The 24,072-nt window shown below is 41.3% G+C and overlaps 1 protein-coding gene across 2 annotated transcripts; it reads right to left on the bottom strand.

The window, feature by feature from the left end:
• Positions 1 to 17,289: 17,289 nt before the first annotated feature.
• Positions 17,290 to 20,968, bottom strand: LOC125224407 (putative UDP-glucuronate:xylan alpha-glucuronosyltransferase 3). Of its 2 annotated transcripts, none has more exons than XM_048127802.2 (4): positions 20,681 to 20,968; positions 19,342 to 19,551; positions 18,586 to 19,211; positions 17,290 to 18,492 (listed from the first exon to the last, which is right to left on the bottom strand). In XM_048127802.2, exons 1-4 carry the CDS (start codon positions 20,734 to 20,736, stop codon positions 17,462 to 17,464), a joined length of 1,923 nt encoding a protein of 640 aa, XP_047983759.2. In that variant the 5' UTR covers positions 20,737 to 20,968; the 3' UTR covers positions 17,290 to 17,461. The 2 variants fall into 2 exon arrangements, with proteins under 2 accessions (XP_047983759.2, XP_047983760.2); XM_048127803.2 differs by lacking the exon at positions 20,681 to 20,968 and adding an exon at positions 19,695 to 20,089.
• Positions 20,969 to 24,072: the final 3,104 nt, after the last annotated feature.

Below are 24,072 nucleotides of genomic sequence, written 5' to 3'. Positions count from 1 at the left end.
TATCTCTTGTCTACTCTATTTTTTTCGTTTTCCTCAGATTATAGCAATGTTTTTCCTCTGGTGTAATCTTGTAAAATCTCTTTTCAGTTGGCTGGGACAAGTAGATGATGGTAGATGCTTTTGTTTTGTTTAGATATGTTAATCTGGATGCAAAAATAGCTGAGAGTGTTTATAGCTAGTTTCTTCCTGTTCATCCCCTTGATCACCTTTCACTTCAAAATGGAGTACTACTTATTAGATAAAGAAAGCTCAAGGGATCTACAGTAATACTAACATTTAGTATGAGCATGTTTTGATTCTCAATTTCATACTCCATATCACCGTTTATTGGACACAGAAGAAGATAATGATCATTTTCCACAGATTACTCGCCATTACTGTTTTGCAGCTCCAAACTCCCAACCCAAGAAGTCTGTTATAGCATTTTCATTTAGTGAGAATTCATGTTTGTGGACCATTTCAAGTATTTTAAAGAATCTCAAGAGTAGCAATATGCAATATCTTCTAGCATATATCCAAATGCAAGCATAGGAGCATAGAGAAGCAGATCAAAAGCTGTCAATCTGATAATTAAAGCTTCAGAGTTCAGACTGTGTTCTAGTAGTTGTTAAGAGCCAAGTCCTAGAAGCCCAACTCCAGCATTGATCAGGTTTCTTCCGGTTCATGACAGTACACTCATCTCGACTGTCAATGATGTCACTTAAACACTTGCAGCCTAGGTTCTGAAATTAAAATGAAGCAGCACCAATTTTGTGTGCTCTGTGGTAAGTGGTAAGTGGTAACTCTTTCCAAATACACAACCTAATTGGGAGTAGTATAAAATTATTCTTTTATAATATTTCTAGATGGAAAGAGCATCACTTTTTATATGATTGCTAATTATGATCCAGGTCTAAATCGAGTTGTTAGAGCATCCCAATGCTCTTAAATAAGAGCACGGAGGTGGGCCCGGATCCACTTTTACTCCCGGTCCTTAGGCAAGAGCACAACACCCACATCCGTGCTCTTCCACAAGGACAAGCTCAAGGGTCCCACTATTCTATTATTTAATTTAAATACTTCAATTACTAAAAACATTTCTACAATATAAAAATATATTAAAATATAAAAAGTACATAATTAAATCCTAAAAAATAAAAAATACATAATTAAAATTCTAAAAAATAAAAATACATAATTAAAAAGTGAATTTTGGGGGAAAAATTTGAAAAATAAATTAAAAGTGTGTAGAAAACGGATATAATTTATTGAGAAGTGGGAAAATATTTTTTTTATAATTAAAAAATGATTTTTAAAATTAAATTCGAATTTTTAAAAAAAATTACAAAAAGAAACGAAATTGCCATTGGCCAATCGTGTGCCGCCACGTAAGGCTGCTCAGCGGCACGGACGTGCTCTTAGCTAAGAGCAGCGTCGTGCCGCTGGCACGGACGGACAGCTCGCATCGGCGGACGAATGAGCTCGTGCTCAGCGGTACGGACGGACGCCACCGTTGCGGATGCTCTTAGACAAGATTATTGTACACCCCATGATCGTCAGTCATCTATCAGGTTGTTTGTGTTGGGGTTTATTTCAGTCAATAAAGAATCTACCACTTTATTTTGATTTATCTATAATAAATTAGTAGTTAAGATTTATGAAAAATTGTCATTTAAATCACAACGTTTAGTTGACTGGTCAATTCAAGACTCATAAAAGTAGCTAATTAAACAACTTTTGTACATTTTTCAGTTATCCCATCCAACTCAATTTGATGAAATTTGTTGTGATTTTTGTACTTTTCATTATTATATTTTCATCAATTAATTAATAATCATATAATATCAACCATCATATGAAATTTGTTATGACTTTTGTACTTTTCATTATTATATTTTCATCAATTAATTAATAATCATATAATATCAACCATCATAATATAGAACATTGCTAAATTTTTAAGAAGTTAAACCAAAAATTATGATTTAAATTATAAATTTCATCAAAATTTGAATTGCATGCGACAATTGAGAAATATGGAGTACAAAAATTGTGATTTAGTAGTTACTTTATATAAGAGCATCTCCAATGCCGGCTAGCCAACCGGCTAGCCGAATCATTGGAGTAGGCCAGTGGGAAATCGGCCAAATTTTCAGCGTGGGTTGGCCGATGCGTTGGCCGCCATTGTGGCGTGCCGATCGGCCAGCGCCGAATTTTCGATTTTTTTTTTGAAAAGCTATATAAACGCGATTTTAGTTTCATTTTCATTTGCACCACTTGTTTTAGAGCACTCCCAATGGCACTCCCTTATTTCTCCCTTATTTCTCCCTAACTCCTGCCACATCAGCGCCACATCAGCATCACATTTTATCCCCAGTTTTTAGCCAACTGCTACATTGGTTTCTCCCTTATTTCTCCCTAACTCAACATTTCATTTTTACAACATTATTTTTTATATTATTTAATTTTCCCTACAAATGTATTTAATAAATAGACTAATAATGAACAATTCATCGTTGTATTAATCATTGGAAAATATAATACAACGAGAAAAAAAAAACCGCAAATAAACAAAGATTTAAAAAAAAAAAACTAAGACGGAGGGGCCGGAGGGGCGTCGGGCTCGAGGCCCATCTTAATCTGCAGGCCTTGGATGCATTTCCAGAGGGCCGCCTTTTCTTCAGGGGTCCCGCCGCCGGTGAAGTACAGCGTGTACATCTGCGTCAGATTGGCGACATTGTTCGAATAAGTGGCTTTTTCTAAGTCGATGTGGGGTTCCGAACCGACTTCCGACGTTGTGCCCTTCCCCTTCCGCCTCCCCTTCGCCTTCTTCGCTCCCTCCGGGCGCTCGTGCGGACCATCCCCACTCAAGTCGATGTGGGTCGCGCTCCCCTCGCTCTCCGAAACGCTAAGTCGCGAGCGCACCGATTTCCCGTGCAGCGCGGCGTGCATCCCCGTCCGGAATTTGGGGAGATCCTTCAGCTTATCGTAGATGTTCCAATACTTGAACCCCTTCGACAAGTACTTGCCACAATACCTCTGCATGGCCTCATCTCGGACCATATGCTCGTTCTGGCCACTGTGCATGTCCGCCAACAAGTTAGAATAAATATCGTTGAAGTGGCCGCAGTCCCTCATGAGGCGCTCCCAATGCCGACGGATCGCCTCGCTGCCATGGTCCTTCATTGAGGCAGTCTTGTGGCTCCTGTACTTCGCGGCAACCCGCTCCCAGAATATGATCTCAGTCTGGTAGTTGCTGCGCTCCGCGTTCTGTGACGTGTCCGCCCAGCAGGTGGCTATCAGCACGGACTCTTGCAGAGTGTAAGTAGTCCTTACCCGCTTCGGCCTCTCATCGGAACCCGTATCAGTCGCAGGCGGCTCGGTGGGCGTTTCTTCCACCTCGAAGTCCTCCGCGCTCAGTGTCGCGGCCTGAGATTCTTGGTCACCTGGGGTTGATCCGGGGGTGTCGAACTGGGGCCGATACACATCGTCGGCTGGAGAGGGCATTCTACCGGCATAGTTGAAGTACGGAGAAAGTCTCCGCGCCGGAGGAGTCTGCAAAGGAGACGGACCCGCGTATGGAAGTTGGCCGGGAGGAGAACCCATCGCCAACAACGAGTGCATCCACTGCTCGTTTGCTTCATCCATGTTGGGAATTTGTGAACTCGACTCTTTCCCCTTACCCTTACCCTTACCCGAGCGGGAATTTTTCTTCCAAAAGCTCATAATTTGATGAAGATTGAAGATTGGGAGAAGAGATTGAAAATGGAGAGAATGAAGATTGTGGGTGATGAATGGAGGAAGTGGAGGAAATATTTATAGGGGTGGGATGTAAAAATAGCCGTTGGGCCGAAAAAAATATATATATATATATATAAATATCGCCGATTTATCGCCGAGCGTCGCCCACAATGGCCGGCGATCGCTCGGCGATAATCCGGCGATAATGTTACCGTTTTTTCGCCAACCGGCGATAAAACGCCGGTTGGCGAAAAAACGGTAACATTATCGCCGAATTATCGCCGTTTTCACCACAACGGCCGGCGATAATCCGGCGATGTTCGGCGATTTATCGCCGGATTTTCGCCACCCCCATTGGGAGTGCTCTTAACGAGTTTTCTCTCTCTCTCTCTAAATTTCTGTACAAGAGCAACATCGAGCGATGGATCACAACAACGAGTCCAGTCCAGCGACGAGTGGATCTCAGACTCCCACGGTACCCGTGGGATCTGGATGGGGCCAGATGGGCGGGCAGATGGGCCCAGGGTTTAACGTCCCTTGGAATCAGCTGATGGGAATGATGGCCGGAGGGCAGGGGGGTGGGAAATAGGGGGGATGTTGTGGGGTATGTCGGGCGGCGGACAGGCCAGCGACGGGCAGGGGTGGGGAGGTATGCCCCAGATGCAGCAGCAGATGAGGGTATGCATCCCGGGATGCAGGGGTCACCGGGGGGGGGGGGGGGGGGGACACGGTCTATCGTCCCTCTCTGGATTTTTTGACGGCTTCATCTCACACGTCGACCCCAGTGGAGATGCAGTTCACTGGAGACCGCTCTTCTTGGAGGTAAATCCCCTGGAACTTACTGATTGCCTCGTTGCATCTGAAGATGCAATTGCGCACTATACTATCATTGCGAGGTTTCATTGTAAAGACGAGTGATGCGCCACCAATACGTTTCCCCGGTCTGGTTCGTGCCAACTTCCGGATCTTCGGAGACTGCCAAGTAGGCTTTGAACATCGCCATCATCTCACCCGGAGTGTACGGGGTGCGGGTGCCACGAACAGGAGGAGTAGGAACAGAAGTAGGAATAGGAGTAGAGCTGCTGCTCCCTCCCGATCCGGGTTCGGGTTCCCACCCAAACCCGAGGGCGTTTAGGTCGTGCACCGGGTAAGGACGGTAGCCACCCGGAGCTTGCGAACCTTGGGTTTGAGGAGGGGCCGTAAATTGCGTTTCCGGACTAAATCCGGCCTCGGAGTCGAACCAATCGTGGTTCCAACCACGATTGCCGAAGGGGTGATCGCCGGAGCCGGACATTGTGTAGTGTGGTGGGAATTTAGATGAGAGAGTATGAGGAAAAAAGATGAGAGAATGTAGATGATGATAGAATAGATGAGAATGTGATTTTTTTTGTGTTGAAGTGGGGGGTATTTATAGATGAAAATGTGAATTTTGGGGGAAAAAATTGAAAAATAAATTAAAAGTGGGAAGAAAACGGATATATTTTTTTGGGAAGTGGGAATATATTTTTTTTATTTAAAATCATTTTTTTTCAATTAATTTCGCATTTAAAAAAAATTAAATAAGCCAATGGCTATGCCGTTGGCGAATCCAGCGTCGCCACGTGTGCTGCTCAGCGGCACGGACGTGCTCTTAGCTAAGAGCAGCGCCGTGCCGCTGGCACGGACGGACGGCACCGTGCTCAGCGACGAACGGACGAGCACCGTCCTCTTGACCGTTGCGGATGCTCTTATAGTGATATTATATCAATGTCTAAGGACGCCTGGTGATATATTCGAAGAATAGGGACTACGGATAATATTATTTCAATGTCTAAACACTAAAAATGTACTCCCCCCGTCCGGCATTAGGAGTCTTGGTTGAGTTGGGTGCGAGTTTAAAAAATTGTTTGAGTGTGTAATAATTGGAGTGTGTGATAATGAAATGTGGGATCCATTTGCGTTATTATTTGCTTTATTCTTTGGATGCATTTTCACTTGTGCTTTTTAGTGTTTTACTTTTTATAAAAATGTCTAACCGGGACTCCTAATGCCGGACGGATGAAAATGGTCAACCGGAACTCCTAATGTCGGACAGAGGGAGTAGTTCTCTCTTAAATTTGTTATACTCTCTCTGTTCCTTCATAGTTGAATCAATTTTTCATTTCTCATAGTTTATTTATGGTTGAATCATTTCCATATATGGTAGTAATAATAACTCACTTTTTCTTTCTTACTCCATTATCTCTCTTATTTTATTCTATCTACTTTATTCATTATTTTACTTTATTATCTCTACTTTTTCTCTCTTTTACTTTATCTACTTTATTACATATTCATATCTAACACACTAAATATTTATTTTTTAAACTTTATGTAAAAAAAAATTGTCTCATCTACGAAGGAACGATAAGGAAACTTTTCATTGAATTATGGGAATAGGGAAAATAAAACAAACACAACCATAATTTAGAAATCATAAATCAAGTAAAAAATTCAACTCTCACAACAATTTACAGTCATACATCTTCCCGCCGATCTAAAAATCACAATAAGGGCATTCACTATAGCTTGGAGTGGGATTATACACCTACCCTATTTCTATTTTTTGTCCGCTATGTCAACACTTTATCTTTCAGTCCATACATCTGTAATAGACCAGACTATAGCACGGACTACACTCGCTCGCCCTATTTCCATTTCCTCTTCTCTACTATTTTTATCTTATTAAAGTTTTTATGTTACTAAATAAAATAAAATATCAAAATAACACAAATTAAAAGACAGCACCTAAAATACTTAATTGAAATAACGAGTTACAACGGAAATACTTAATTAAAAAATATAGAAAATAAGAGGAAAAAAACTATTACAGTACAGATAAAAACTTTTGGGATTTATCTTCAAATTATCAGAGAGAAAATAAAATAGGGGAAGAGATTGGAGTAAGGTGTGAGAAATGAAAGTGAAAATGAGACGTATATATAAAGTGAAAATGGTACTCCCTCCGTCCATGAATAGGAGTCCCAGTTCATTTTTACCATAAATGGTAATAAGGTCTCACCTTCCACTAACTCATTCCCCTCACATTTCATTTAAAATTAATATATACAAGTGGGACTCCTATTCCACTAACTTTTTTCCACCCACTTTTCTTAAAATCCGTGCCGTCCATGAATGAAACTCTTAATGGCGGACGGAGGGAGTATAAATTAAAAATCTATCACCGAGCTCCCACAATGCAGATGATAGCCCGGACGACTATCATCCGGCCTAAAGGGCGCGGACCATGCGTAGGCGAGGAGATGGGGCGACCACATCCAATAGTGAACGAGCATTGTCTAGCTAGACTATCATATGTCAGGAATCAGGATCGTGCGTCCAAGCCCCTATAAATCTCGACTAATCTTTTCGGTGAATTAGATTAAATAAGACCATTCATACTTGTTACTTGCACGAGTTTAGGATTGGTTGACACGAAACTACATTCTCTTACTTTTCTATTCTCACTTTGATTTCAACTTGAAGCTTATTTTTCAGTTGATTATAATCAATGTTCACATCATTTCTCTTGTCACACGTAGAATTGAAAGCCTCCACGGCTGAATTTTTCTTGGTAAAAAGCAGGAATGTTGACTATTTACTTTTTAGAGAAAAAAATGTACTAAATACTGCATAAAATATTTCTTATTTAGACATACTTGCTACTATTCCTTCTATCTTATAAAAGTATGTACTTTTTTTTATTAATATGTTCCACATAAGTATGCACTTTATAATTTTAGAAACAATTTTCTCTTTAATGAGACGTGATCCATTGTCACTAATAATATTTTTTCTTTCTTTTCATATCTTACTTTATTAATTGTACATTAAAATTAGTGTCCTAACTATTAATCCATATTCTTGTAGGATAGAAGGAGTATTTTTATTATGAGTAGGACTAAGTAACAAGTGCTATCAATTTAAAAATTAAAACTAATAGACTTGAAGATAGGCTAGAATTATAAAATTAATTTATAATAAAACTAACATAATGCGTAAATCTTTTAATGTAGGAAAATTTTAATAATACCACGCGAAATCAATTTCATTTGAAATAAAGACAATATTAGACCATCGTGACAATAATGAGAAGATTAAAAATAGTGTTGATAAATATTAAAAATCAATAGCAATAAAAATAGTGGGTCAAGTCAAAATTTCTAACTAGACTCCACGACATTTTCGCATCCATTTTACGAAATAGCCCTTTTAAAAACTCAAAGAGCAAACAAGTCCATACAAGGTCAAATTTGGACTTTCAAATCCACACTACAAATTTAATGATGTGAGGCACATTGACATATTCAAGTTCATACACACGACTTGTTCCAGCATATCGTAATGGCCTTGGTCAACAACGAATACTAAGAAAATATTGGTAATAACGAGTTTGATTCAACACTATAAATTGAGGCAATCCAACCATATTTCTCATTCTCAACCCAAACACAAAAAAAATACATACTTGTGTCCAAATACAATCCACCTAGTTCCCAAATTTGTTGATTGCTCATAAGTTTGTTAAGATGAATTCCTCGAAAATGTGCATTATCTCGATCATGTTCGTAGTTTTTGCTATTATTACGTGCACGAGTAAAGTACAAGTAGAAGCAAGAATATTGTCGCAAGATTCGTCATCCAACCAACTCAACATTCCAAATATATACGACAACGCAAAGGAGACGATGTCGTATTGGTTTCAACAGCTAGCATCGGGACCTAGCCCTAGAGGACCAGGCCATTAAGTTACAGATTAAAGATTCATTTATTTACTTTCTATTCAATTCTTTAATTCTTTTATGTTTGTGAGCTGTTCGGACATTCAATAAAGATTTGGAATAGATTCATTAAATTTCTTATTCTATCGTTACACTTACTAGTTTGGTTCATATCTGCCACTGTTAATTCATTTTAAGATATATATATCGTCCAACTCAGAATATTCATAGCTTTTTGTTTGCATGGAGAACTCCAGATGATTACTTAAATTAGTTCTAATATGTATTATCGATCAATTAACACTAAAATAAACTTATTTTTTTTTCTTAAAATGTTAGTATAATTAAAATTACTTTCAGTATATGCTAAGTATGTACAAATTAATGCTATGTAAAAAAGAAATATAATATTATTAACACAATATAATGTATTAAAAATGTAAGCTATTCATATGGCTTATATATACCATTATGAAACAGTGCAGAAATAATTCACATATAATGCTTATATTATCAAACTAATGCTATTAAAGTAACACGAGTACACAATACTACAATAATTCATATATAATGCTTATATAATATTCCCTTCATCCCACAAGAACATGCACTATTTCCTTTTTAGTCCGTCCCACAAAAATATGCACTTTCTAATTTTGAAAAATCTTTTCTCTTTAATAGGTGGGATTCATTCTTCACTAACAATACTTTAATTATTTTTTCTCTTACTACAATTTCACATTAAAACATCTGCCGAACTCAAAGTGCATATTCTTTTTTAGTACAGAGGGGTATACTCTAAACAAACAAAATTGCTCCCAAAATCAGAATTACCAAGCATTTTATCATGTGTTCAGTAACAAATGATAAAAGAAAAGACAAGTTACCGAACATTGAGGTGCTTGGTAATAACTTTTGATTAACTAAGAGTAAAGGCCAAAACTGGTCCTTAATATATGCTCATTTTACGATTTTGGTCCTAGACATTATCTTTTGAATTTTTGGATCGCAAATATTTCAACTCTAATAACAATCGGTCCAAAGTTAACTTTTTCGTCAAATTTTAACGGTCAACGTTTTTAATCCCGATTTTGACCAAATTAAGTTGTTAAATATGATTACTAACTCCCTAATTATATCCTTAATTATTTTAATAATTACATTTAAAATACAAAATAAATATTTAAAAAGAAAATGAGAAATACAAAACAACAACATCAATCGCTGGGGGAATTTCCACCATCGGAGAAATTTTCCGTCCCAGGGGAATTTCTCGAATTTGGTCATCAATCGGTGGTCATGCCACAACAACAACAGGAAGACGTCTCCCCAATCAGACAAGAGAAAATCTAACAAAACAAAAGAGACCTACGATGGCGATCCACGGCGGAAGAAAGGCGGCGGGGTGAGGATTCTGCGGAGGGGCCAATCGCTGAGCTGCATAGCTGCCAAATTGAACGTCGGCAATGCGAGGTCTGTTTCTCCGTCGGCGGCAGATGATATGACGGTGGGACAGATGAGGCCAGAATGGATGTCGCTGCCGCTTCTCGACGTTTATGTCGGATCTGCGTTTTTCAACTCGCAATGTGAGTTGTTTTGAATTTCTCATTTTCTTTTTTAATACTCCGTATTATTTATTTTGTATTTTAAATGATAACTTATTAAAATAATTAAGGATATAATTACGTAGTTAGTAATCATATTTAATAGCTTAATTTGGTCAAAATCAGGATTAAAAACGTTGACCGTTAAAATTTGACAGAAAAGTTAACTTTGGACCAATTGTGATCCGAGTTGAAATGTTTGGAATCCAAAAATTCAAAAGATAATGTTTAGGACCAAAATCATAAAATGGACATATGTTCAAGACCCGTTTTGGCCTTTACTCTTATATTAATAAATAAACCATGGAGCACTATCTTGCTCGATAAAATTTTTCGAGTAATTTAATTTACCGAGCACTAGGACTTCATAGCTGGTTAACGGTTCTCGGAAAATCAATAACTGAACCGGTTCAAACCGGTTAATTGAGAACCAAAATCCGATATTAGGGTTTAATTGAATAACTAGAAATTAAAAATAAAATTTCATTCCTAATTTCAGTTCTCGGGTTTAGGGTTTCGGGATAACATGAATTTATTTTAAATTTTTTAGGTATTAAATTAATACAAATTTAGGTGTTGGATTATTGAAGTTTTTATTTGTTGAATTGATTAGTTGTTTTGTTGATATTTTTGGTTTTTAGATATTGAATGTTTAAATTTTTAGTATTGGATTATTGAAATTTTTATGTATTGAATTGTTTAATATTTTGGGTGTGGGTTATTGGACATTATTGGATAATAATTGTTGAAGTAGGTATTGAATTGAATTTTCTAGATATTGAATGTTGAAATTATTTTTGATTTTGGTTATTTCTGTTTGTAAATTAGTGTAAGTTGGTTATTAATCGACAGATTAGTGTAGGGATAAAATAACATTGAATTTACAACAGGTTAATCGGTAATAGGGCCCTAGGGGTCGGGGGAGAACGCACTGCACTGCGTGGGGGTGTGGGTTTCAGTGGATGGAGTTGCATTGCAAATTTGCAATAAGGAAGAAAAGGGGGTTGGTTTCAGCACGTTCTATTTTTTTATTATAATAATAATCATCATTATTAATAATATCATTACTGTATTATTGTTATTATTATAGGTATATATATGTATTTTAATTTAAAAATGAAAAAATAAAATTAAAATTATTAGGGTAGAAGTGTGTGGAGAGGTATGTTTAATTATGGAATTTTGCAGTATGACATAGAAATTGCAAAAAAAAATGATGATATAACAGTGGCTAGAGGTATGATAGGTGGTTCCATTGTGATTTGTGAATGGTCTGATGGCTAGGAGTCATGACTTTGCTAGAGTTGAAAATAGAAGAAAAACAAATAATTTTTTGTCTATCACGATTCAAATTGTACTTCTACTACAATCAATCTTGAAACCACATTTATTCTTGGGGAGAAGAAAGAACGATGAAAATGTTAGTCCTCAACATCATCTAGTGATTCTAAAAAAAATAAAGATTATTTGGATCTACAGTTAAGGGAGTTAGTGTAGCTTGAAATCTGTGAGTCGAAACCAAATAGTAATATAAATTTATAGAATTAGGATTGGAAATTTCTAAGGTGATAAAATTTTAAACCCAACTAAATGAAATGTGAGTGAAATGAATTATAGAACGTGGATCTATTACCATTTATAGTAAAAATGAATCTGGACTCCTATTCGCAGACGGACCGAAATGAAAAACGGGACTCCTATTCACGAACAGGGGGAATATAAAATTATATTGATACCTAAGAGCATGCGCAACAGAGCCCTAAAACCCGCCAATTGCGTGCGGTGGTTTTCGGGGTACCATTTCATGTGGGTGACAAGGGGCGTCGGGCGCATGCGCCCGAGTGTCTGGCAGTCCGCCCGAGTGGAATTTGTTTTTTAATTTAAAGCATTATTCTATCTTTAAATACATGATTCTTCTTCTATTATTGTAGGAGTAGTATTTTAATCAATATTATTTGTTTTCTGAATTAATAATTAAAAAAAAATCCATATTGGGCTGAAATTATTACTGTTGCCATGTTGAAATTTATAATGATGACGTGACAGATAAAAATGGGTTACCAGATTTTGGAATGATTTTTATGTCCAACAACTTTGTATGTCCTGAGTAAATATTAGAGCATCCGCAATGGTGCTTAGGCCAACAATAGGCCAGCAATAGGTTAGCCATTCTCTCCCCTGCCACGTCAGCAACACTAAAAAATCCACCTGCCACATCAGATTTAGGCCAGCCATAGGCCAGCCGCAATAAAAATAATTCAAAATATACTACATTTACGGAATTAAAATTACGACACATATACGGGAAAAATTCGTTAATTTTATTTAAATAAAAAAAAGTACATTAACTAAAAATCAAAAAAATTACATAATAAAAAAAATCCGAGCTTCCACACACGAGCCACCGCCCCACTCTACTCCTCACTAATTTATTAAAAAAATACATTAAAAAATGTTAGTATGCTTTGAATCCGTTATAGTTTGCCGCTAGCGAGTCAGGGGGTCAAGGGGGGCGACGCCCCCGGCCCGACGGTATGACATGTTTCTGTTTTAGGTCTTAATTTTGTATTGGGTCTAGCCCGTCGTCTGTGTGCCTATTTAAAAATTACATAATTAAAAAAAATCATAAAAAAATATTAAAAATATACATTATATAATTTTTCAAAAATTAAAAAATAAAATAAAAAATAGCACTGGCCGATCGCTGGCCGATCGGGCCGCCACAATGGCGGCCAGCGCATCGGCTAGCGCATCGGCCAGCGCCCACCAATCGGCCAGCCCACGCCGATCGGCTCGCCGGTTTCCCGCTCGCCTGCTCCAATGGATCGGCTAGCCGATCGGCCAGCGACGCGAATCGGCTAGCCGGTCGCTAGCCGACCATTGCGGATGCTCTTAGAGCATCTCCAATGGTATTTCGGCCAGAAATCGGCCAGCAGTTTCTCCCCCTGCCACGTCAGCAGCAGTAAAAATCCACCTGCCACATCAGATTTAGGCCAGCCATAGGCCAGCCGCAATAAAAATAATTCAAAATATACTACATTTACGGAATTAAAATTACGATTAAAATACAGAATTAAATTTACGAGACATATACGGGAAAATTCATTAATTGCATTTAAAAAGGTACATAGATAAAAAAAAATTTACATTAATAAAGGTACATAATAAAGAAAAAAAACTATCGCCGTGCAATCCTCCGTGCCCACAACTCTTCAATTATATCCTTTTGGAGTTGAATATGAGCATCCACTTGGCGCATGTTGGCAAATTCCTTGAGGCGGCCGGCTTCATCGAGAGGTACCCCACGTCGTACACTAGGGGTGGCCGTTCCGTGGCTTGGACCGGCTTCATCGTCATTGGCCCAACTAGTCAGTTGTACGCCTTCGTCTTCGACGATCATGTTGTGCAGGATAATGCAGGCGTACATTATCTCGGAAACGCATCCGACATCCCACAAACGCGTTGGACCCTTAATTGCCGCCCATCGAGACTGGAGCACACCAAATGCGCGCTCCACGTCCTTGCGCGCCGACTCCTGTCGTTCCGCAAAGTAGGCCATCCTTTCATCACTTGTTTGCCTGATCGTCTTCACAAAGACCGGCCACCGAGGGTATATCCCATCCGCCAAGTAGTAGCCCATATCATGCCGGTTGCCGTTGGCCACAAATGAGACGGTTGGACCGACGCCCTGGCACTTCTCGTTGAAGAGGGGAGACGAGTTCAGGACGTTGAGGTCGTTGTTCGACCCGGCTACCCCAAAATACGCATGCCAGATCCACAGCCGGTAATCAGCTACGACCTCGAGGGTTATCGTGGGGTTCTTTGACTTGTAGCCGGTCGTGTAGGCCCCCTTCCAGGCAGTCGGACAGTTCTTCCACTCCCAATGCATACAATCTATGCTGCCTAACATCCCGGGGAACCCATGCTTCTCCCCGTGCATCTGCATCAAATTCTGACAATCTTCGGGAGTAGGACTTCGAAGGTACTGCTCACCGAAAATGTTGATCACGCCCCCACAGAACTCCTTCAGACATTTCAGGGCTGACGACTCACCGATGTGGAGGTACTCACCCCACATGTCTGCCGCGCCTCCGTAGGCCAACTGCCTGATTGCCGCCGTGCACTTTTGAATAGGGGTGTGGCCGGGTCTGCCAGCCGCATCGTGCCTAAAGCGGAAACACAGATATTGACGCTCTAATGCCCCAACGATGCGCATAAACAACTCCCTGCGCATTCTAAAACGCCGCCGGAACATGTTGGCGGAAAATCGCGGGTTCTCTGAAAAGTAGTCGTCGTACAGCCGCTGATGTGCAGCGGCGTGATCCCGATCAATCACTGCTCGGTGGTGGACAACTCGTGGAGGGCGAGGTATCGCCTGCTGTTCCACCATATGCATGTACCGCTCCATCTCGCGGTTCATGTAGGCATTCATAGCCTCGTTCATCCTCCGTTCGTACTCCTCAGCATCCCCACCACTACCACCACCGCTACCACCCGCGTTACTCATCGCGCGATGATGCTTTTGTACAGAAAGTTACTCACCACCAGTATATAAACGAAAATCGCGTTTATATAGTTTTGTAAAAAAAACAAAAAACAAAAATCGGCGCTGGCCGATCGGGCAGCTACAATGGCGGCTAGCCGATCGGCTAGCGCATCGGCCAGAGCCCACCAATCGGCCAGCCCACGCCGATCGGCTGGCCGGTATACCGCTGGCCGCCTACAATGGTTCGGCTAGCCGGTCGCTAGCCGACCATTGCGGATGCTCTTAGAGCATCCGCAATGGTGCTTAGGCCAGCCATTCTCCCCCCCTGCCACGTCAGCAACACTAAAAAAACCACCTGCCACATCAGATTTAGGCCAGCCATAGGCTAGCCGCAATAAAAATAATTCAAAATATACTACATTTACGGAATTAAAATTACGATTAAAATACGGAATTAAATTTACGACACATATACGGGAAAAATAATCCATTCCATTAAAAAAAAGTACAAAGATTTTATAAAAAAAGTATATGATTTTTTTTTTAAAAAAAAGGGCTTCAACACACGAGCCCCGCCACTCTCTACTCCTCATCGCCGTCGCCGTCGTCCTCGCCGTTGCCGCCGCCGCCGCCACTGCCGCCACCCGTGGTATCTGAGCCCACGTCGGAACCCCCTAGCCGTGCCCTCGCGATCTCCAAATCAACACGCATGCTCTCGAGCATCTCGTGAAGAAACATCTTCTCCGTGGGGTCAGTGGCGTTCTTCCACTCTTGGAAGACCTTGTACATCTGAGCCCGCGTTTGGTTACGCGAATGGAGAGTGTACTCGAGTGGGGCGGGTGGGAGGGCGGAGGACTGGACCTCGCGGGGCGATAGGGGGGATCCGCCCCTCGCAGCCCGCTGCGCCCGCTTCTGTCCAACCGGGCGGGGGCGACCAGTAAATGAATGAGGGGATGGAAACTCCTCAGCATCCGGGGGGAGGTCGTGGGATCTGCCGCTGCTGCCGCTGTAGTCGCCGCTATAGTTCAGTCGCTGCTTCTTCGGCCACCCAGCGTCGCACCCCGCCCGAAACTTCTCGGAGTCCTTCAACAACAAGAAGCACTCCCAGAAGGTGAACTCCTTATACTTCCCCTCCAAGGGGAACTGACTCGCGGCTATCCTCCGGGCGTCGTCCTCATTCTGCCCACTTCTGAGCTGACGGAGGGCGTTGGCGTACAAATTCGCAAAACGGCCCACCGCGGCCCTGGTGCGCTCCCACCCCTTCCGGACCTCCTCGTTGTTGAAGTTCTTCCCGTGCGGGCAGTGCCTCCTATAGGCAGCTCTGATCTTCGACCACATGTTGACGACCCGCTGGTTGTTCGCAACCAGCGGATCGTCGCACACCTCCAACCACCCCTTGGCCACCCCGGCGTACTCATCCTCCGTCCACTTCCTCCGGCCAGGGGCAGCGGGCTGCGATGACTCGCCGACCGCCTTCCCCTTCCCCTTCCCCCTCGTCTTCTTCTTCGGCGCGGCCCGCGTCGCTGGAACAGGAGTATTATCTTCCCCGAGATCGATCCCCATATCGTGCAATGACAGAAGGTCATCGCCAGAGAACTGCGTCTCCACTGGGGTCGACGTGTGAGACGAAGCCGTCAAAAAATCAAGCGAGGGCCGATATACCGTGTCCCCTCCCGGTGACCCCTGCACTCCCCCCTGCATCCCGGGATGCATACCGTGCTGCATCCCCCCCCCCCCCCCCCCCCCCCCGCATCCCACCCTGCCACATCATCCCCATCATCTGCTGCAGCATCATCTGCTACTGCATCTGGGGCATACCCCCCCACCCGGGCGCTGACTGCCCGCCGCCCGGCATCCCCCACGGCATACCCCCCTGGTTCCCCCCCATCGCCCCCCCCCCCCCCCCCCGGCGCACCAGCCATCATCCCCATCATCTGATTCCAAGGGATGTTAAACCCCGGGCCCATCTGCCCCCACCCAGATCCCACAGGTACCGTGGGAGTCTGAGATCCACTCGTCGCTGGACTGGACTCGTTGTTGTCATCCATCGCTCGATGGTGCTCTTGTACAGAAAGTTAGAGAGAGAGAAAACTCGTTAAAACAAGTGGTGCAAATGAAAATGAAACGAAAATCGCGTTTATATAGGTTTTAAAAAAAAAATCAAAAATCAAAAATCGGCGCTGGCCGATCGGGCCGCCACAATGGCGGCTAGCCGATCGGCCAGCGTTTCGGCCAGCGACGAGCGATCGGCCAGCCCACGCCGAAGCACTAGCCGATTTCGCTCTGGCCGATTGCAATGGTTCGGCTAGCCGATCTGCTAGTCGCTAACCGACCATTGCGGATGCTCTAAAGTAATGTTTGAATTCTCGATTATTGGGTCTCGATCTCTCTCTCCTCCCCCACCATCCCAATTCTTTCTTCTTCAAAGCAAAAACTGAACAGTTATTATATCCCTCTCTTCATTTCACGTCGCCGCTGCCTCAATTTCTCATTTCTTACTCAGCCTTGTTAGCTCTCCCTACTTGGAACAGGGTCAGAGGCACATGCGTCGCGGGGTCGAAGGGCCAATGAAAGAAGCACTCCGGCGGCACTTCGGAGGGATTGGTGGGGTCGGCCAACCCCAAGCGACCCCACCTAGATCCGCCGATGCTCTAAATGACACATTTTTATGTATAGAAACATCCCTCTCTACTTTTTTCCGCTTTCTTACTTTATTCTCTCTACTTTACTCACAAAACAATAAAATGGATGGAGTATTAATTTGTAAAATAGTGATGAGAAGCAGTATTGTGTTATATGCATGCTACTAGTATAAACCGTCGGATTTTCTGCCAGGCCAGACGACATACAGAAAAAGAATTCAAGGTGTAAAAGGAAAAAAGAAGTGAAAAAATGAAAAAATAAGCCAAAGATTATAAAGAAGCTGTTTGAGCAGAAGATGGTGGCGGCGGGGGCAGAGTCGCCGTGGAGTTGTCCGTCCAGTTCTTGTCCCCCCAATGCCACAACATGCTTTCCCAGAAGCAGAAATCTTCGAAGCAGGTCGTCAGCCGCGGATCCTGTATCTTAATTTGCCAGTGCCCGTCGCTGTAGTTACCTTTCTCAGCCTGCCTGCGATCCCACTCCAACGCTGCCTTCTGCTTCGATCGAAGCAAGCAGTACTTCTGTAACTTCTCCGGCATTGCATCATGGACCTTCCACCATGTCCTGTGCGCCACGTCGCTTGCAAATTCCTGCAATATGTCCACGTTCCAGTTGCAGTCATAGTCCCTGAAACACAGCCATGGTTTCATCCCCAAATAGTGAAGCACGTATAGCACTGGCGGATCAGCACCAAACAGACGCGTCTTCATCTCTTTCCTCTCTGGCTCGTCACCAATCCAAAAGTGTTTCAAGAAATTCATGTGTTTAGGGATCCGATGCCACCATGGGAAGATCTCATTCAAATACCCCTGGTCTCCACCGTTGTACGACTCAATCTCGTTGATGTGGTCCATCAGCAGCTCAAACGTGCAGTTTGATGGCTCAATAACCATCACCCCTGAGTTGAAGAGGGTCGCGTTGTTTCCTGTGGCTGTTATCTCTGGCATCTTGAAGAGGAAGTCGATGTTTCTCAGAATTAACAGATCAGCATCTATGAATATAATCTTGTCGTAATCTGTCAACTGCCAAAGACGAAACTTGCTGTAGTTCCATTCATTGTAGGCATCTCGTTCTGCCTTTGGATTTCTTATTCTTTGAATCGTATGGATTTTCCACCCAGCCTCCTCAAGGCCGCCCCTGTGGTAGTCGCTTATACTTTCATCGACAAGTATCACAAGATCACGAGTCGAACCTGCCATACGGATGCTCTGAGCAGCAGCAATCGCCCCACAGACGTAGACGTGAGCTGAGTGCAGAATAGTTGCATATGCTTCTCGCCTTGCATTACCCGAGTTCCAATTTTCTGCACATATACAAGTTATAAGCTCAAGAACATGCTGCTACAAACACACATGCTCAAATGAGTTACATACGACACTACAACATTTGAACTAACCTTCGCTCGTAAGAGGAATTGCAAGTTCGCATGACCCGACTGGAAGGTTGAGCTTTTCTCTCAGTTTATTCAAATTGGGCTTATACAGCCATATGTTTCCTTCCCTTACAATCAGCTCTTTGCAAGTAAACAGATTAGGGGTCGGGAAACACTCGGTGATAAGAATAACATGCACAGGATGATACCCCTTGGCCATTGCAGCAACCCTTGCAGCTTCAAGTTGTAAGTGGAAACGAGCTATGTCCCTTGCCCAGTTTTGCTTGGATTTATCACACGGAAGCTTCACCACAATAAGATCCAACCGTGGTTTGCCCGGGTAGTGAATTCTGGGTGAAGAAGGACAAGTGGGAACATCGAACTCTTCTTCCTCATCTAGCCATTCTGGATATAATGTTTCCCAAGTAACATTGGGAGAGGCATAATCTGTGAAAAGCACGATATGCTCTGCATCCGGTAGCAACTGCTTCCACTGACTAATTTCTTCCTCGTTGAAATTCAGCAATCCTACTCCCTTATACTCGTCCCTGTCGGTCAGTCTCTCCATTGCTGCCGATGCTTCATCCCAGTCGATATTTAAATGTGATGTGTAACTTTGATCTATGCCAAATCTATCAGCCAAATTTGACCTTCAATAAAGCATCACAATGAAAGAGTTTGACTACAGTTAGAAAAGCAGAAAGAAAATTCATCCAGCCGTTACCACTGTTCCAGATAATAACACGATTTAAGGAATGATGAGTAAACAGGATATGATACCTATATCGAGAACGAGACATGTGATCTGAATCACGAATTGACGGAGAACGTAGAATTGTGAAAAATGCTCCAATTATGATGATGACCATCACAGCCTTCAAGGTGGAGAACTTGAAGCTCGATATCCTGTCCATACTGGATCGATAAAGGGATCGTTCCCCATCTTTAAATACTCTACTTCTAAGAAACCTTCTTTTGCTTGTATCCTCACTGAAAAAAACCACAGCAACAAGGGTAGATCAGATATAGAACTAGAAGGTAGATCAGATATAGAACTAGAAACAAATTCAAAAGGGGTGGAGTTGAAAGTATCAAGCCATCTTAGAGCACAATGGATATCTAAGGTGACATACTGATCATCAGTGTATCTTTGCATCGTCATTGAATCCCAGCAAACACATGTGATTCAATTACAGCTAGAGACGAAGGATTTCTACGTACGAACAACAGTCAAATGAGTTGGAGCTTTAAAACAAAACCTATGAACCTAAAAGAAGCTGTAACAAAATCTGTTGAGTCGACAGATCAATGAATTTATTTTAAGTCCGGATGTTCTTATCCCTGACCATAAAACATCATAATCTCTCCAACCCCCAAACCCAAATCTTTCAAATGAGACAGTGTGGCAGTCCACTAATCTTCAACCACCTCATCTAGTAGGAAAGTAGCCAGCTTAGTGACCAAATATTTAACAAAATTATGAACCACCAACATCACTTCTACTCATCTAAATGATTGGTAATAGTCAACAATGAAAAGTAAGTTCCACCAATGTTACTAATAACTTGTAAAATGCACCTAACAAGGCATACAACAAAATCCTCAATAAACTATTGTCAAGAACAGCACATTGAAAAGTTCAACACCTAAACTGCACCTAAACCAGGATAACCTTTTATAGTCTCAAACAAGAAAACTTAGGAACCAGAAATCTCCAACCCTCCAAGCTCTGAACTACTTTTCACCAACCAATCATCAAAATCCATAAAAAATAGCTCATTAGCTTCAAAACCCCACAATTATATTCACACCGACAATCTCAGCCACCACTGGCCACCGCCATTGCCTCTGCTCATTTAAATAACATAATATCAAAAAATCCTTAAACCGACGATCTAATTCCACTCACAACTAAAAGCAAACATCTCGGAATGAAGTGCAGAAAAGCAGCAATTAAACCCAAAGAAAACAAGATGTAAATGCGAAATCGACATATCTACATAACCAAAATCATCAACAACGCCAAGACGAAATCGATTAAAAAACTGAGCATAAACTGTCGAAGAAACGCAAGTAGCGGTCAGAATGTAGAAAAAATTGAGCATAAATTGAGCCTTACTTATTGAAAGAGAGCCTATGCCTGGACTCTAGCGAAGTAGGCGAGGTTCCTCTCATAGTACTTTTTTCAGGAAAGGCTGCAACTCATCTCAAGAAAAAAACAGAAATACTGCTTTGTTTTGTTCAAATAACAACAAATCCAAGTGCGGGAGGATTAAAAAAAGATGCTTTTGGAATTCCAAGGTTGTGGATTCATAGAAAATGGCGCATAGCTTCCAATTTTAGGAAACCAGGATCTAGAGAGAGAGAGAAACAAAATGCCAAACAATGAGAATTTGATGTCAGAGGGAGAAACTTGTTTAATAGAAAGTGAAGTCAAATTAAGGTCATGGAATTTTTTATCTCGTTTTATCTTTATTAGTACTAATATGATTGAAAGGGAAACAGATTAGGGAATTAATGGAAATTAAATTAGTGATAAGTTTTTATGTTTGTGTTTCAAGCTAATACTGCTGAGTATTTTAAATGTGATCAACTATATGCAGATTATAATCTCTTTTTGGAGAAAGTTTAGTAGTAGTAGGTGAATTCATTTTTGTTGCTATTTTAATTAAGGGCTAACTTTCGGTGTCATTGTCACCAAAACGAACGATTGCTAATGATTAATTTTATTATATTGAGCTGTTAGACCGAATCAATCATCGACTCTTATCATAAACTACAACTTCAGTTTATATCAATTTAATTATACCATTACAGGCCACAATTTTAGTTTTTTTAAATCAACTTGCCTACTCACAAATTGAGTATGGAAGTGGAGTAAAATTTACAAACTCTATAAGTGTTTTATTCATCAAAATTCAACTGTATAATATATAAACAAATTTCTTATACATAGACTAAGTAAGCATGCCAATCTCATAAACTAGATTTTAAAAGTCAAACAAACTAAGCTCTAACAATGGATAATAATAGGTCATCAGAATTGCCATTAACTTGTTGGATTTGTCCTTAATTACTAGGAGTAGTTTGAAAGCACCCCTTAAACCAGACTCTTTATTAATAAACCACCCACAATGACACATTAACGGTTGAAATTAAAATTAGGGACTTTTGAAACATATAGACAATTTTGTCTTTACTCCAAAACCCAAAATTAGTTTTATAGAAAAAGCATAAAAAAGCAGGTATGTGTGGTTTGTCTGGCAGTAAAGAATTCTTATAAATTATACTCCTACTACCAAATACAGACTAGCACATGCACCATGGACTCGTAATTATAATACTACTTGCAACAATTTTAAAGCCTATCATTCTGAAATTCATATTGTTATCAATACCGAAATTCATACTCCGTATTTATTATATCGAAATTCCTAGTTCGATGTCATAATATATTAAAAATATATTGTAATTTAAAAGTTTCAATAATTTTCCATATGATAAGTGTGATATACCGGTTTTCGTTTCTTAATTGGCAGTTTTGATTACTTGGCACCATAGATACTTATATGGACATCAACATAAATAATATTTTGTGTATATTTTAAAATATAGTATATCAGAGTTGTACATGGTATATCGAAAATGTAGTACGATATTGATATTCAAAATACTTCATGCCAAAATTTTGTATATCGAATAAATTGGTACGATAACGGTGTGGTATTTACTCATATCGATAAATTCAAGCACAACATAATTTACAACATTTTTATACAATATACAGTACGATATTTAAATGCGATATTCATTGTACCTTTTCGCCCCTCTTTCACACTTGTAAAGATTACTATATGTAAAATAAACAATTCGTTAGAGCATCCACATCCGTGCTATTAGCTAAGAGCACGGAAGTGGGCCCGGACCCACTTTTACTCCTTATCCTTAGCTAAGAGCACAACACCCACATCCGTGCTCTTAGCTAAGGACAAGCTCAAGGGTCCCACCATTCAACTATTTAATTTAAATACTTCAATTACTAAAAACATTTCTACATTATAAAAATACATTAAAAAATTACATAATTAAAATTCTAAAAAATAAAAGTTACATAATTAAAATAAAAAAAAAACATAATTAAAATCCTAGAAAATAAAAAATACATAATTAAAATCCTACAAATTAAAAATTACACACGTGGAAGACTAGTCCTCTATCCCCAATTGCCTCTTGAGACCCCGGATCATTCCCTCATGTGTTGCAAGTTGCTCCGGAGTCATATTAGACGTATCGTTCATATAGACTTAATCCAAGAGGGCCCACAACGAGTTGTTCGGGGGTGGAGGAGGCACAAAGGGAGCGGGAGCAGGAGCGGGGGTGGATGGAGTCGAGGCGCGACGGCGGGTGGCCATCGCCTTCTTCTTTCCTTGCGACCGGCGGAAACTGCTCGGGCCAGTGTCGGGGCTACCCAAGTTAGTTCCGGCAAGCTGGGTAGCCACATCATCGGAGGCGCCGTCAGATAGGGCTACCGACCTCGATCGTTTGCTAGAGGAGCTGGAGGAGGATGCTACTATGCCGCCCCTATACTTCAGATGAAGGCGCCCCTCCTGCCAACAAGCGAGGTACTTGAACGCTTTAAACTCCAAGCTTTGGTAGGTCGCCAAGGCGACACTGATGATGTCGAGTTCGCTCTTGCCGTTCCCCGCCACCCGCTCTTCCTGTTGGAAGTACCCCTGGAACTTACCAATTGCCTCGTTGCACCTGAAGATGCAATTGCGCACCATACTATCATTGCGATAGATGGTTCCCCCCGGCCGGGTTTCATTGTAAAGACGAGTGATGCGCCACCAATACGTTTCTTCGGTTTGGTTCGTGCCAACGTCCGGAACTTCGGAGACTGCCAAGTAGGCTTTGAATATCGCCATCATCTCACCCGGAGTGTACGGGATGCGGGTGCCACGAGTAGGAGGAGTAAGAGTAGGAATAGAAGTAGGAGTAGGAGTAGAGTTGCTGCTCCCTCCCAATCCGGATTCGGGTGCCCACCCGAACCTGGAGGCATTTTTGTCGTCCACCGGGTAAGAGTGGTAGCCACCCGCAACTTGCGAACCTTGGGTTTGAGGAGGGGCCGTAAATTGCGTTTCCGGACTATGGAATGAGTCGGAGTTGAACCAATCGTGGTTCCAACCGCGATTGCCGGAGGGGTGATCGCCGGAGCCGGACATTGTGTAGTGTAGTGTGGTGGGAATTTAGATGAGAGAATATGAGAAAAAAGATGAGAGAATGTAGATGATAGAATAGATGAGAATGTGATTTTTTTGTGTTGAAGTGGGGGTATTTATAGATGAAAAAGTGAATTTTGGGGAAAAAAATTGAAAAATAAATTAAAAGTGGGTAAAAAACTGATATAATTTTTTGGGAAGTGGGAAAATATTTTTTTTATTTAAAAACTTTTTTTAAATTATTTTTGAATTTAAAAAAAATTGAATATGCCAACGGCTATGCCGTTGGCGA

Source organism: Salvia hispanica, chromosome 1 (assembly GCF_029641045.1).
Source record: "Salvia hispanica isolate PSC_SH4W2 chromosome 1, Shi_PSC_v1, whole genome shotgun sequence".
Lineage (NCBI taxonomy): Eukaryota > Viridiplantae > Streptophyta > Magnoliopsida > Lamiales > Lamiaceae > Salvia > Salvia hispanica.
This window is presented reverse-complemented; position numbering and strand designations above follow the sequence as displayed.

Excerpts from the sequence above, each read along its gene's own strand:
- LOC125224407 (XM_048127802.2), bottom strand. The coding sequence starts at position 20,736 with ATGAGAGGAACCTCGCCTACTTCGCTAGAGTCCAGGCATAGGCTCTCT. Across the intron at positions 19,212-19,341 it reads ATGTCTCGTTCTCGATATAG|GTCAAATTTGGCTGATAGAT; the intron begins GTATCATATCCT and ends GCTTTATTGAAG. Across the intron at positions 18,493-18,585 it reads AATTCCTCTTACGAGCGAAG|AAAATTGGAACTCGGGTAAT; the intron begins GTTAGTTCAAAT and ends GTATATGTGCAG.